The sequence below is a fragment of the Polyodon spathula genome, chromosome 15 (genome assembly GCF_017654505.1).
Source record: "Polyodon spathula isolate WHYD16114869_AA chromosome 15, ASM1765450v1, whole genome shotgun sequence".
Taxonomy (NCBI): domain Eukaryota; kingdom Metazoa; phylum Chordata; class Actinopteri; order Acipenseriformes; family Polyodontidae; genus Polyodon; species Polyodon spathula.
The window spans coordinates 18,951,012-18,966,957 of record NC_054548.1 but is presented as its reverse complement, the minus strand read 5'-3'; the positions used below and the strand labels follow the sequence as shown (position 1 = coordinate 18,966,957).

Below are 15,946 nucleotides of genomic sequence, written 5' to 3'. Positions count from 1 at the left end.
ACCAGGAAAATTTGAGGTTGAGTTGTTTCAATAAGGGAAACCACAAATGTTTATAATATTACTAATATTTTTAAAATAAATAAATCATTTCCAAATGAAATCATCACATAGGGAAAAAAGCATGGTGTTACCACATCTATAGGATTTTTTTTACATTAATTTATTTCATATTTGTTTTCTAGAATGTATTATTTTTTTACGTGATCATGTTTTTTTTTTTTAAATGTTCAGCTCTGGTTTGCATATTAAGATATTACAGTCAGTGTATGTATGTTGTAAACCATTATATTTTTTTTGTGTACTGTATTTTTAGAATATAAAGACACTAGTTTCATCATGTTTATATTGTTGATAAGGTACATTGTATATCTGGGTTACGAGTGCCAACAATGTCAGAATATGGTACCCTGTCATATTGTAGTACAGACATATTGTTGTACAGACATATTGTAGTACAGCACATTGTAGTACAGCACATTTTCAAACTATTTGGCTGCTTACAGTAAAGTTGAACCATGTTTATGATCAAAGGGTTTGTTTACTGACACTGCGTCTATCGTGTGTCTTGTGATTTCAATGTAAAGCTTTAGCTATTACTGCATTCAGACAAACAACCCTTTATATATATATATATATATATATATATATATACACACACACACACACACACACACACACACACACACACACACACACACACACACACACACACCATCTTAGAACGCCAACATATGTTGAATTACAGGGTGTCCAGTCCCCCCCCCCCCCCCCCCCCCCCAAAAAAAAAAATAAAAAAATAAAGTACAATAACACCTAACATACCTGCTACTGCATTATGTGCATTCATGCATTACGTAGAGATCAATTTTCTGACTGGAGCAGAGACTGGATCTTAAAGTCAAGCCATGTATTAGTGTGTGTTAGCTGATCGTGTTTCATGGAAGTGATATATTTTGTGGAAAAGTTTGAGATTGTATTTTCTGGGATGTAATATACCTGCTAAGATCGGGTTTTCAAAATGCTCTTGCTCTATTTACTATATGTTTGTAGTTTGGCAACACATCCTGCACTGAATTTTTGTTGTTTAATGTCACCTAATCGTCCGGTTAAGCATTACGTCATCTGTGTCCAAATTAATGTGTAAATGTAAGACATCTACTGTGCATATGTGGTGTTATGTTGTGCTATGGGGCTAATTCATTTTATGTAAAACTATTGTCTTTTTGGGTTGTTTCTCCATGATTTTAGACCACTTTGTTGCTATGCAGAATTCTGTGGAATTATTGTTGGGCTGATAGTGTCCACTGGTGGTGAAAGGTATAACTGCAGCTTCAGCTTGTTGGGAATAAGTGGCATTTATTGTCGCTCTTGTAGATTGGCATATGATCTAATTAACCTTTAAAAAAAGTTTCCATGTACTTAGTTATTTGAAAGGATTTGTTTTGATGTAGAGCATGTAATATTATTATCAATAATAATAATAATAATAATAATAATAATAATAATAATAATAATAATAATAATAATATTCCGGTAGCAATGATGAGCAGTGACCAGGGAATCGAATTAACAATAAGGTATTTTGCAATATAGTTGACAGATAGGTTTAAACCGGTTAAAGGTAGATTTTAAGAATGTATTCTTGGAGAATATCATGCATTGTGGGGGTCTTCTAATTCGTCTATGGCATTAATTCAGCAGTTGTATCAGGAAGTTGTGTCGACTAAATGTTTTAAGATACTATACATACATTGTAATGTCAGAGCCTGTTAGCGACATTGCAAAACATGAAAGTGCACAATGTGTTGGATTGCTTGCATCCTAGAATTTTCATGACTCCTGTTTATACCTTTAGCCTGCTATTTTGTTATCCAAAAGAAAGCGGGTTTTCTGGGATATTTTCACCATTGACAAATTAGGTAAGTGCGGTGATTACAGTCCTGCGTTTTTAGAGCTAGCAACTTGGCAGAAAATGTCGTTATCACTCCACTGTAGGACAGGATTTTTATATTACTTGGAGAAACAGCAGATGGCTCTCGTGAGTTTTTTCTAGTGCTTCGGTTGGAGTTTCATAAGTGATATGCATGTAAATCAGAAGTGATGACAGACTTGGAGTGTATGCTTGCATTGTATCCAATACGTGGTGTACTACTATACCAGTTTGGCTAGAGTCGTAATTTGATTTGATTTGGTATTCATAAATGTAATATCCTGGAAAATAAATGTAATTGTATTATTATTATTATTATTATTATTATTATTATTATTATTATTATATAATAATAATAATAATAATAATAATAATAATAATAATAATACAAAAGCCGTGCCCCTGGTTCTGAAACTGTGGTGCACAATAACTTTTACCAAAGGCATGCCAGTCGCTGACCATGGTCCTGAAAAATATGTTGGTCGTTTAAAATGTATTCAAGCGTATAATGATTTTTTTTTTTTTTTAATCGAGACATCATCATTGTACTAAAAGATAGATCATCTTACCATTTGATGTTTATATAAAAAAAAAGATTAACGAGTAGCTGGTAGCGATTTTAAATGTCACAGAGGATGTATCTTAGAGTCTAAGATTTACAATTTAAAAAATCAACAATGAATAACACAACTGATTGACAAATACATTTACTGTGGCACAGTCGTCATTGCATTCGATGCTGTCCTCTGGTGAACCTTAGCTTTTGATTAAGCGTTCCTCCTACAATATGTGAAATCCTTTTATTTACATGCGAACATGTGTTACGCATTGTTTTGACATTTGTGTTTATACACACACTGTGTTTTATGCAATGCGTCTCTAAAATGTTAATAAACGTAGCATCATACCGCGCTTTGTACGATAAGATAAAAACACGAAACGTGAATTCTATTGACATATACCTTTAATAGACACTTGGGATTACGTATGTAGTGTCAGTGCGATGTGTAATAGTACATTTAACTACCAGTTTGCTTTAAATGCATGACTTCTGATTACATTAACGGGTTTTCCATGCATTTATTCGTCCTTGCTGCACTTTTATGTGAAATTATTAAATTGTAGGCTACTATAAGCACTGGCGAAAAAATGCTCTTGGTGACTGTACATGTTACAATACATTCTTTTTAATCCAGTTTCCATATAGTGATGGGCCATGCAGTAGGTATAGTGGTTCACAGTATGATCTCGTTTGAAGCGGGGGCGTTTATTCTTCCTCAGCTGAAGCTGCCTTACATTACGTGTTGATTTTTACTACCAACTCATACCTATACGGAGCAGCATCCGTCGCTTTCATTGAGATTCTTGAATGTTATAAATCATTCTGATGGCACTGTTTTGTGTCATGTTACCGGCGAGAGGAAGGAGGGGAGAAAAGGAGGAGTAAGTCATTAATACTTGTTGATGTTCTTGATTCGCAGACAGTAACAGATTTGTCACTCAGAAGCCCTTTTTTCCTTTGGTCTGCTTTTTTTTCCGAGCGGGAGTCTGGATATAAAGGGAATCGTGCCTCGGCATTGAAAGAAAGAGCACCCTGTTGCCGTCTCTTTCGTCTTTTTTTTTTTTTTTTTTTTTTTTTGCTTTATTGGCCTATACAAATCATTGTTGATCACTTTGTAATGCGTATGAATAAAGCCTTGATTTTGCATCCGCTCCTGTGAGTCTTCTAAAGTTTATTTATTTGTGAGTTGCTGTCAGACGTCATCTTCACACGAGCATACCAGCTTTTGTTAGCTACATACGATAAAAAAAAAACCGTTTGTGGAAAATCTAAGCAGTCTTATTTTCAGGAGAGACTATTTCTTAAATGTCGTGTACAATGAATTGCAAGAAGACAGCTTGAATGAAAATGCTTCAGGAAACCATGTCGTGTATGGAAGTTACAGAAACACAGGTAAAACTGACATCGCCCCTTGTTAAGTAAATGGTTTATTTTGGCAACTAGTAGTTAAGAATGTTAAAAACGGGCAAGAGGAATAGACTTGTTATGATGGCTGGGTGCAATCGCCCCTTTTTAACAAACTGGCGCGGATTGCAATTCAACTTGGTGAATATCTAAGAAGGGATATAGCAATCACAACCCACCACTGGATGGCAAGTAGTCCTTCAGAAGTAATAATTACAAGAAAATTGCTTTTATTTTGGTGGCTGATTGCGCTCAGGTATGAAAATTGCTGTCCAGCGTGCTGAGTTCTGAAAACAGACGTGGGAAATTCAGCAAGTATAAGAATGTGACAATTACATTCGAAAAAGATTCGATTGTGATTTTAAACCGGTTGAGACTCCTCTGCCAATTCGCGGGACTGAATAGGCTTTGGAACGAAAGGAAATATACAGGCATGGGTAATTCTACCATAGTCATTACCAACCCTATTCCTGCTTCTTTCAAGTTTTAAGGGATATCTGCCTTGGCAAGATGACCTGGTATGAATAGATATGGGAAAACTGTGCAAATGCATCTCTCAAAAGAAAAACAAGCTTTAATCAGACATTTGGAATTGACACGCGTATTTAATCTATGAAATAATAACTGCTGGGACACATTAGTTAAAACCATGGGTCAGTAAAGAAACCAAGCAACACAAACTATTTTGTAGCGATCTTGCACTAGGGAGCCTGTAGTTAGTGTCGAATTGTTTTTTGAGACATGGCAGCGGCGATTGCCAGCGGTTTGATCCGGCAGAAGAGACAGGCTCGGGAGCAGCACCTTGACCGGCCCGCCCCCAATCGAAGAAGGAAGAAGAGTCCTAGCAAGAACCGGGGGCTCTGCAATGGGAACCTGGTCGATATTTTCTCCAAAGTCAGAATCTTCGGCCTCAGGAAAAGGAGGCTACGGAGACAAGGTCTGAACATTTATGCACCATATACTGTACAGTGAGCAAGATTATTATTATTTTTTGTTTTTTGTATGCAGAAATTTGCAGCCAGGACAACATTAGGAGTAGTCACGAAAATGCAAGGCATCTAAAGAAATGCAAGGGTTCAGGTGTACCCCAAAAATAGATTATTATAGATTATTATTGCAGGAAATAGGAAGCATATATTTTGTATTAAACTATTTATCTAAATGTAGTATAAAAAAAGAAATACCGGTGTTCCATTATGTTAACTTGAAATATAAATTGTCTCGGAAACATTGTTTTATATATATATTATATATTATATATATATATATATATATATATATATATATATATATATATATATATATATATATATATATATATATATATATATATATATATATTACATGTGCGTGTGTGTGTGTGTGTGTGTGTGTGATATTTTAAGAATGTAGTTTTCTTTAGAGAATACTTACCACGTGAAAATGCAATGTGTGTTGCAAGGAATTATAATTGATTTTGCACAGGTTCTAGAACGGAAATGGCATTTTAACTTCGAAGTGACAATATTAACAATAGCAATTGGCAATAGTAAGTAGTGAAGTAAGGCAGGGAATTAAATAGTTATTTATGGTACAGTAGTATTAGAGACAGGAAGGTCGTGGTTAGAGAAAGCTGTCTGTGTCTGAAATAAAGTGCACGTAACTGTCAGACTCGATGTTAACTACTTGAAATATACCAGGCGGCTAAAGCTGTCAGAATCGATTATGTATTAAACGGAGACCAACACACAAAAACCAGACAATCGCTAATGCAGCCTTACAGCCATGAGCGTAACATTGCCAGAGTATTATATCCTATAGACATAATCTTTTAGCAAAAATAAGCATTGCCTTTATTTGCCTTTTGTTTTAAAAAAAACATTTAAATCTGATTTTTTTTAAAAGTGAAAACAGCTGAGTAAAAGTAAATATCACACATTCACAAAAGTACACCGTTGCTCTGCCAAAAACTTATTTGACAAAACCAGATATGCTTTATTTGTATTTTATATTATTATAACTGTGTGGGCTAAATATTATAAAATAATATTAATCCATGCTGGAAATAGCGCCTGGAGTTTCAGATGCATTCATAGTTTTTTTTTTTTTTTTTTTTTTTTTTTTTTTTTTTTTTCCCTGCAGTAGGTACTTGTTGCTATCATGTTCTAACATTAGTGGGAACATATTTTGTGACACATTTTCCTAAACACCAGAAACCGTGTTTTGCATAGTGCTCCTGATTACTCGTTCCCGGATAGCATTCACATATGTTGTCCCCCTTGTCAGCAATTATACAGTATTCACAACTCATCCAACCTGATTGTCAGTCCCGCGTAACATAGCAACATAATAGCGTGTATGGAAACTGGAAGGGAATTTCCACAGCACCTCGCGTTTTTTTTTTTTTTTTTTAAGTTCTTCAGAGCTGATAACAGTGCGGTACAGAAATAAATACTAATTAGAAATGCTTTCTAATGTCAAGTCAAATTAAACGATACATTATGTGTGTGTGTGTGTGTGTGCGTTTGTTGCCGTCAAATCTTTCATATTCACACAGTCACTTTATATTCGTACATCCTTGGTTTAATTTATGTTAGTTTAAGCCCTACTTTGGGAAATTAATTATCTAACCAGACTTTAATTGCTAACTTTTTAACTACAATTAGCTTGACATTCAGCACCAACCTTTATTTTAATAGCAACCTCCTTCCATTAGGGTTCGGACAGATTTATAAAGCTATGAGGAAAACATAACCATTTGCATAACATATTGTATGAATCAGTCATGTGTGGGTGTGTACATGAACATATTGTAGGTGTTTCTTACATTGTTTTGTATATAAAAATAGAATAATATATGGGCAAAAATATATTATCACACACAATCATTTATGTTTCTGGTTGGTTTCGCAATGACTGCATTACCAGACCAAAACCAACCAAAGACACAGTCTAGATGCTTTTGATGTGAATATCATTGACCCTTATTTTGTTTTTTATTTAGTCTTTCTCTGTGTTTCTTTAAATAGACAAACATCTGTTTCTCCCATGTCTTGTTTCTCCCACTAAACGTAAATATAAATTTGTGAGGTTTGTGACAGCAAGTGTTTATTTTATTTTTCTCTTTATTGTTATCAGTGTTCTTTGGAGTTTCTGTCAATCCTTGTTCAAACTATTAGAATTTGAAATAATCAAAATATACATGTGAAAAACTATAAATATGACTCCTTTAAGTCTGCAGTCTTATTATTTTATTTGAATTTGTATTATTATTTTTTAGAGAGGTTTTATAGCATTGAACAGTAACATTGCTCAAGAAATGAAGGAACTAATTTATAAGAAAACACATTATCTTTTCTTGATTTTTTGACATAGTTATTAGCATTATTGAAAACTTGAGAAGATGCTTTATATATAGAACGTACATATCCACATTTGCTAAGTTGTTATAATATGAGTGTGAATTATAGCATTATGCATATTTAAAAAGGAGGGTGTCAGTATTTTTGGATTTTATTGAAACCTACAGGTATTGCTGAATATGAACGATGTTTTTTTTTTTTTTTTAACGATCCAGTTTTGTTCCGAAGTAGGACATAATCAGCGAATATTTTAAGTTTTTGTTCATAATAAATCAGCAGGGAACTGAAAGATAGTAACCAACAATAAACAAAGGAATCTGCATTGTAAACAAATAAAAAAAAAAAAAAAAAAAAAAACCCTGCATTGTCAACTGAAGAATTTAATGTGGTCAATATATCAAAATTAGATCATCATTCAGGGAGTAAGTACTACTTTGAGGCTTGAAGTCTATCACAGAGATTTGAACCAATGAAGCTGTAACAGGCAACACAGGGTGGCATGTTACATTCTTCTTAGAACTGCTAGATTTGTTCAGTGTGAAACCCCATACAAATAAATCCCAACTTAATGATGCATGCAATATCAGAAAAACTTGAGATAAAAAAAAGAATGAGTAAAGTTTTGACAAATTCACACCTTTGAAAACTTGTCCTTTTTATATAGCATAAAATATTCTTGTTTGCATTTGCAGTTGTTGACATTTGAGTAAAAACATAAGAATGGCGACATGTTAACTAATATTGAACACTTGTACTTCAAAATTCATTTATGATTCTAGTGATAAGTGCTCTCAGACCACACAGCTCAGAGTTAGTCACTGTACTCAGCAATAGAAGGCGTGGCACTCTTGTTACTATGTTGATTTCATCAACTTCAATCAGTTCTTGTTTTTGTTTTAATTTAAACACTCATTTCCAATGTTATCTTCAGCAGATTTATCCGGGAGTGGGGGGGATTGGGGGGGGGGGGGTCCCAAAGTTTAGTTTTGGTTGTCAGGTTTGCCACACCTGCTTAGTTGAAGAAACTCAGTTGGTTGCTATTCTGGAACACCTCTTGCAGGACCCTTGTTTTTTTTGTGTTCTCTGTTAATCATTATACAAAAAAAAACATAAAACAAAAAAAGAACATCAGGAGAGAAATAAACTAATCATGCCTAGGAGAAACTAAAATAAAATACATTTTGCACATGGATTAACTCTTCAATGTCTTAACCATCTACATAATTAGAATCTTAAACCTACTGTAATAGCACAATACTTACAGTTTTGGATGTGTGGTTACAATGCAACAAATTGCTTAATTACAAAAGGAGACATGTTAGCAGTTGCTACCTTCTTCTGTAATTGTGCTGTATTTTCACATGCATGGCAGTTGTTTATTTAAAATGTAATTACTATGTAACAACACCACTTAATATGTTGAATGTTACTGAAAGGCTGGGATATTAGCAGTTTAATACTGAAGACCGCATCTTGAGAGAGGAAACTTAAAATGTGACTAAGATTGACCAATTCTGCTGTTAACTTAAAATGACACATTTTGACCAACACAGCAAACAAAAAAAAAAGTTAATATAGAAACGGCAGTGGTATCCCAAATCCCCACGGAATCAACCAAAAGTGTGATTCATAGAATCTGCTTTAGTGTGACTGTATGTAGATCACACAGTTTATAAAGCATCCTTGAGGCAGAATGTTGCATGTTATAATTTGCTTTGTTCATCTTTACTGATCTCTATCGTCATAGGCAGGGAACACTGTGCTTGCTCAGTTTGAACATGTAGTTAATTGTTTTCAGAATGTATTCAGGAAGAAACATCCAACATATTTCACTGAGCTTTGAAATCAAATTGTAGTGACTGGTTTTATTTGTTTATTTATTTATTTATTTATTTTTTAGTGCGCTCAGTATGATTATGGATGGATAGTTTTAGTCCTTGTTCCAACTCATAGAGGTTGAAGGCATGTCTTGAACAACATGATCAGGCCACTCACTGTGTACTTTCTGTTTGATATTCAGCCATTTCCTTGAACAGAATTAAGTTTCTGAAGGACAAACTAGAGCAAACAATATCTGGAGTTTTGTGCAGGAGATTCCAACACTCTTAAACCACTGGTTGGGGGGGTCTAGCTAACACAAGTGACACTGAAAGACCACTATCCTATTGTCACTTCCTTAATTCAACAGAGATTCGCTACTTTGGTTTGGTTTTATCCTGAACATTGTGTTCGTATTGAGGCTACTTTTGGTCAGCACAAGTCAGAACCCTAAAAACAAAAAACTAAAGCCCTAAATTAGAGCTGTAATTGCTCATAGTTTTCCCACAGATCGGGGATTTCAAACTATTTGCTTTGATTTAAGGTTTGACCATATACTATATAAACTGATAAATTGGTGTGGTGGTGGTTGTTAGTGTTGTTGGTGTGTGTTTGGGGTGTGTGGGGGTGTTTTGTTGTTTGTTTGTGGTTTGTGGGGTGGGGGGTTGTGTGTGTGGGGGTGTGTTGGGTGTGTGGTGGTTGTGGGTTGGGGGGTTGGGACATTTCGAAATCTAACGTGAAATACTGTACTACTATTATGGCTTTTAGTAGACTTTTGTGATATCATTTTGTAGTTTATTTGATTTCATGATGTTAAGTGAAAGATCTAAATTAGGTTCATATAGTTTAAAAAAAAAAAAAAAAAAAAAAAGGATGTCGCAGTCCTAAAATTCTAGATCATTCAAAACATTTGGCCATAGCTGTAGGTTTGCTTTGGAAGCAGGTGGCCTTATGCAGAAGAGGGACTTTGCATGGCAAGGGAGCTGGTGCAGAGCAGATTGCTTATTTCTAAACAGCAGGGAACCTAACCAAACAGTTCAAATGTGTTCATCCTCGTTGACCAATGAGAAGCCAGTCTTCATTGGAATTTTGGATCCAAAGCCAACCTTCTATATTTAAGTGTAGTCAGATTAGTGTTTGCTTTCATTCAACATGTACCCTTCCATCAATCATACATACTTGCCAACATTTGGAAACTGTTCAGCAGGACACCAGCAAGGGGCTAGCTAACTCAATTTCCTCACGTTCCATTGGCTCCCAGATTATATTTAAATCATTCACGTAAAATCAAATTGCAGCAGCAGGGAGGAAACCATATGCTTCTCCAATATGACTGGACATGACATATGTCAATAAACTGAGATCAGGTCATGTGCACACAATTGCTCACACAATCCTTGCAAGATAGTGCAGTGCACAAGGCCACTAAAGATAGAGAGAGAAAAAAACACTACGGTAAGCGAGAGTGAACGACCTAGAGCTGTGAAAAATTTCCAAGGAAAAATATCGGGACTTTTTTCCTATGCATGGGGCTGTGGGACATTTGCTTGGAAATCGGGACTGTCCCGACCATATAGAGACTGTTGGCATGTTTAATAATAATAATCCATGACAATTAAATAGCCAGTGAGTACAATATTTAAAATCACATATCACAGAGCCAACCACTTTGGACTTTAGTGCAATTAAGGTGGAAAATATTGCCTAAAAGTTAATGTTTAGTGGAGATGGAAAGGTACTTGAAAAACATTTTTTACTATATTCACTGTCATTAAAAGATTAATTCTGTTTACATGCTATTCCAGTTACAAGTGTCTACATGACTGGGTTTGCAGCATCCATTTAACTGTATGGCATTGCTTCATTTTTTAGTCTAGATCACTGACTTCCTCCTGTGCTTCCATTGTTTTATTTCTTTCTTTATTTAGTCATGTGAATTTATCTCCAGTTGAAGGGAAAATTGACCACATACAGTGTAATATGGGATGTGAGATTTTGTGTTAGAATGCAGAATAAAATTGTTTTTCAGATTAAAATAGATATAACTACTAGATATTAAGCTAAGAACATACTGTTTTAACATGAAAACAATGTTGTAGCTAATACTGTATATCAATTTAAATATATTTTGTATTACATTGAAAAAGGGAGCCTGTCTCACATATAAAGCAAACAATACCCGGGGCATTTGTAGTCTGGCAGAGCACAAAGCAAGAAACCTTACAGTACCATGATAGGTTTGGCATTTTAGGCAATTCCCAAATGAAAGGATGTCTTTTCTTTGTACTCAGGTAGGCTCACTGTGATTTTTGACTTCCAACAGAAGCTAAAGTTAGGGATGAGCTCTTTCTGATTGATGTGTGTCTGCTTACCCTTTAAAGTTCAATTAGCCACAGCAGTGGTGAGTTTTGTTTTGCTGTTACAGATTTGAGATGGGGCATACTTCAATTATCTTTCATTGTTAATATCAACTCAAATACACATTTATACACCACCTTTCAACAAGTATAGGAGCGTTTTATTTCTTCTTTGTTTTTTGTTTGTTTGTTTGTTTGTATGTTTTACCCACAGAATATGTAGGCATTGGCAGGATTTGGGAGCAAATTGTGGAGAAGGAAACTTTATTTCTCTGAAAATAAACACAATTAGATTTCTTCGTCTTGTTTTTATTCAAATCTACTTTCATTTGAGTGAAGATGCAAATACTGTACCTAACAGGTTATATTTTTTGTTGTGTAAGAAAAGCATTTCTTACATTTCCTCTGTGGTGATTTTAGTGTGTTATTTAAAAATAAATTAAAATATTTGTATGTATTTAACCATAACTCATATAATCTGTACTACATAAATAGAAACCCATTCGCTATCTCAGATGGGAGAATGAAAGACTGCAATAGTTGCGTAATCAGTGTTTATTGTTTTCAAAATACTGTCATATCTTTTAGGCTCAGACTTCAGTTTTGCACATTAAATCTAAGTCATAATTGATTATTTATTATCAGTCATTTTTCATTATCAATCACATTTTATATGCCACATCCTGTCTATATTCAGCACATCAAACTGTTGTTGCTCAGTTAATGCTGACTTGGAACCTCCACACAGTTATTATCAAGCTGAGAGCCTTCATAAACCAGACAGCTTCAACATTATACCATTATCCCACAGCAGCATTCAGATCACCCTGCATCTGCCCTCCAGGTCCCAGAGCATTTGATTGAAAAAATGGATGCTAAGGCTTTTTTTTTTTTAAAAATGTACTACTCCAAGTCCATAGTCCTGAATTCATCCTGCAGTTTAGTTTCAGATTCTCAAGGCATGTCTTAATATGAAACATTTGACACGCACAGGACCCTTATTCAGCCAGCCAGCTGCTGTCTTTTAATTTCTGTAATCCAGCTTTGACACGCACAGGACCCTTATTCAGCCAACCAGCTGCTGTCTTTTAATTTCTGTAATCCAGCTTTGACACAAGTGAAAGAACAGCCTGCATTCCGACTGCCTGGTTCAGAACGGCCTGCACTCCGGCTGCCTGGTTCAGAATGACCTGCACTCCAGCTGCCTGGTTCAGAACGGCCTGCACTCCGGCTGCCTGGTTCAGAACGCCCTGCACTCCGGCTGCCTGGTTCAGAACGGCCTGCACTCCGGCTGCCTGGTTCAGAACGGCCTGCACTCCGGCTGCCTGGTTCAGAACGGCCTGCACTCCGGCTGCCTGGTTCAGAACGGCCTGCACTCCGGCTGCCTGGTTCAGAACGGCCTGCACTCCAGCTGCCTGGTTCAGAACGGCCTGCACTCCAGCTGCCTGGTTCAGAACGGCCTGCACTCCAGCTGCCTGGTTCAGAACGGCCTGCACTCCGGCTGCCTGGTTCAGAACGGCCTGCACTCCGGCTGCCTGGTTCAGAACGGCCTGCACTCCGGCTGCCTGGTTCAGAACGGCCTGCACTCCGGCTGCCTGGTTCAGAACGGCCTGCACTCCGGCTGCCTGGTTCAGAACAGCCTGCACTCCTGCTGCCTGGTTCAGAACGACCTGCACTCCGGCTGCCTGGTTCAGAACAGCCTGCACTCCGGCTGCCTGGTTCAGAACAGCCTGCACTCTGGCTGCCTGGTTCAGAATGGCCTGCACTCTGACTGCCTGGATAATAGCAAACTCAACTCGTTTTCTCAGATGTTGTCAGACTGCGATCAACATGTCTTATGTGTCGCACTTAAAAAGACAGATAATCTTTTAAAAAGCAATATTGATTTATTTTGTTTTATATGTTTTATGGGTTGTCACTTTTGAAAAAGGCATCTGACCCTATTTTTAAAGTGTTTACTTCAGTCTTTAATAACTCAGTTTAAAAAAAAAAATAAAATAAAATAATAATAATAATAATAATAATAATAATAATAATAATAATAATATAATAATAATAATGTACAAAAACTAGAACCAAACAACTGAGTTATGTATTTCAAGAAATCTTGAATGTTTTGTTTTTCATCCTTTCAAAAATAACAGTTTATTAAATAAGGGAAATGCTTTGAAAATAGACTTATAATACTTATAGGTATTACAGGTAAGTGCAGGGTTATGGTGCAAAATCTATATTTAAATACAATATAATTTACAGTAAGTGCAAATTATACTACAAAAGTACAATATGAAATAAGTTGCAACAAGTTAGGATTACAACAATTTCTACCTACAATGACATAACAGTAGTATAATAGGGCAATGATGTGCATCAGCTGAGGATCCAGTAACATGGTGCCTAGGTTAAGGTGAATGCAATACAGTAGGAGGGGCAGATCAAGAGATGTACAAGTGCAATCAAAACAGATGAGTCTTGAGGATGTAGGAGTATACGACTGGAATCCTTTTGTTTTTATAGTAGGCCACAGTTCCCGCCTCTGAAGGGTTTTACAGGCATTTGCTATGAGATGCTATATGCTTCTACATGCTTTTGATGTAGGTCACAGGGATCTGATTTGATATCCTTGTAGGGAGATATATAAGTTATTAACTTACATTCTCATATATGGCAGATCTTCTCAACTCTAGGCCTGAGTTGTGCACTACAGCCCTACATTGCTCACAGGGTATGCCTAAAATGTAACCATGAATATAAAGAAAACCCTTTTTTTCTTTTTTATGGTTGCACTCACAGGAATTTTAAGATGTGTCCTTGTCTTCTGATTGGTTTGTTGACTTTTCTTGGCAAACATAAAATCAGCGACGACTATCTGCAGAGTTTGTTTTTTTCAGTGGTGCTGGAATAGCATTGAATGCACAAGCAGTGGGGATGTGAGCTTCCCCATATTGCCCCACTATATCTTAAACCTGCCTTGGAGGAACACCACCCTCTAAGGAAGCAATGCACTCTGTTTAGTTTCACCGCCCGTCCAATTCTGTGCTAAATTGACTAGTATTTGTTTATTATACTACTGTACACTCATAGCTATTAGTGAGACTGCTACACTAACTTTACATGTGACCTGAGCTGGATTTGAATCCTGGCCTCCAGGCGTGAAAGTCTGTGCTACAAAAATCATACCTGCTTCTTGGCTGAGTTCACTCACATTGACTGTATTTTTGTCATCCTTCAATCACTTAAGGTCTAAGCGATTATATTTGTGTTTCTTGTGGGCTGGTTTCTAGGTCAAGACACAGAGGTATACAGAAAGTATAAGACCAACCCGAGTAAGTGGAAAATATACCTGGTTCTCCTTGTCAGTATTGCTGGACCTGTTAAAATATGTTTTTCTTAGAACAGCTATTTATTGTTTAATGTGCATATTAATCAGTTATTAGATATATTCATGTCTGCTGACTTCTTAGGAAATGCATATTGGGTAACATAAATATATGAAAGTTATTGCTATACTGAATTGATCTGACTTGGTTAGTAGTAGTTGAACATTAGTATTCACAATTTATTTAACAGTTTAAAGTGACATCTTCCAAATGAGTTACACTGCTGAGAATCTGTTGCTTATGATCTTTTAGATTTGACTCTGTTTCATGCTCCCAGGAACATACTTCATTGAATGTGCTTTTTTATTTTTTTTATCACTTCACCAGTCCTGTTTAGCACCCAAAAATGTAAACAATGAGTGTAGAAGAGTATCATTAATTGAAAGCTCTTGTGGGTCTGAGATTGGTTTATATATAAGTATGATTTACTGGAGACTATGAAAGAGATTTGCATGTTTGCAGAATCACTCAGTTCTACATTTGGGGTCTTTAATGAATACATAAAAGCAGACAGAATCTGTGGATTTGCAATTTGATAGCATGGAGTGCAGTGACAATCCTTTTTGCATTTGCAGGACAAAATAAAGACCATCTAAATATATACTGCTAGGGTGCTGTTTGAGAACTCAAATAGCATTTCATGGGGTGGGAACCAGGACTGCGAGAGGAAGGGAGTGTTTTGCAATTTAGGATTCGAGGAAATATTTCCTTGTAGGCGTATTAATACAGGACTTTATTTGCTGAATAAACTGGATTAATGAAAACAAGACCCTACCACAGATAGCTGAATGTTTTTTTTTTTTTTGGATTAAACGTTTGAGCTTCTGTTTACCATGAAACCGGAATGGCTTTGTAGAATGTAACTCCACATTACATAAGTACAGTGAACACAGTCGATACAGTATTTTGTTTAAATTCAATATGCCTTTCCTTTGAGTACGTTTGTTCTTCTGTGCATTGATTTTTTGGATGTGACGCTATTTGCTTTGTCAATATCTTGATAGTAATTAGAACACTGATATGGAGGTTAGATGAAATATCTGCTTACTTGACACTTCTTATTGTTTTACCTGCCGATTTATGAATGTTGTTTATAATCATTTATCATCATATGGTGGTATTAGTGTTTCTTATCAAATTCTAGTGAAAATCAG

At 35.8% G+C, this 15,946-nt stretch overlaps 1 protein-coding gene across 4 annotated transcripts in view; it reads left to right on the top strand.

Annotated features, from left to right (window-relative positions):
* LOC121327876 (fibroblast growth factor 14-like) overlaps window positions 1-15,946 on the top strand; it is a 191,437-nt gene that overhangs the window by 136,708 nt on the left and 38,783 nt on the right. Inside the window, exon 1 of one of the 4 annotated variants that reach the window (XM_041272173.1) lies at window positions 3,599-4,833. The exons of 2 other annotated variants lie outside the window; for them this stretch is intronic. In XM_041272173.1, coding sequence (XP_041128107.1) covers window positions 4,638-4,833 — 196 coding nt within the window. In that variant the 5' untranslated portion in view covers window positions 3,599-4,637. Of the gene's footprint in view, window positions 1-3,598; window positions 4,834-14,673; window positions 14,739-15,946 lie in introns of those variants that run through there. One more of the 4 variants, XM_041272175.1, reaches the window with a different exon arrangement.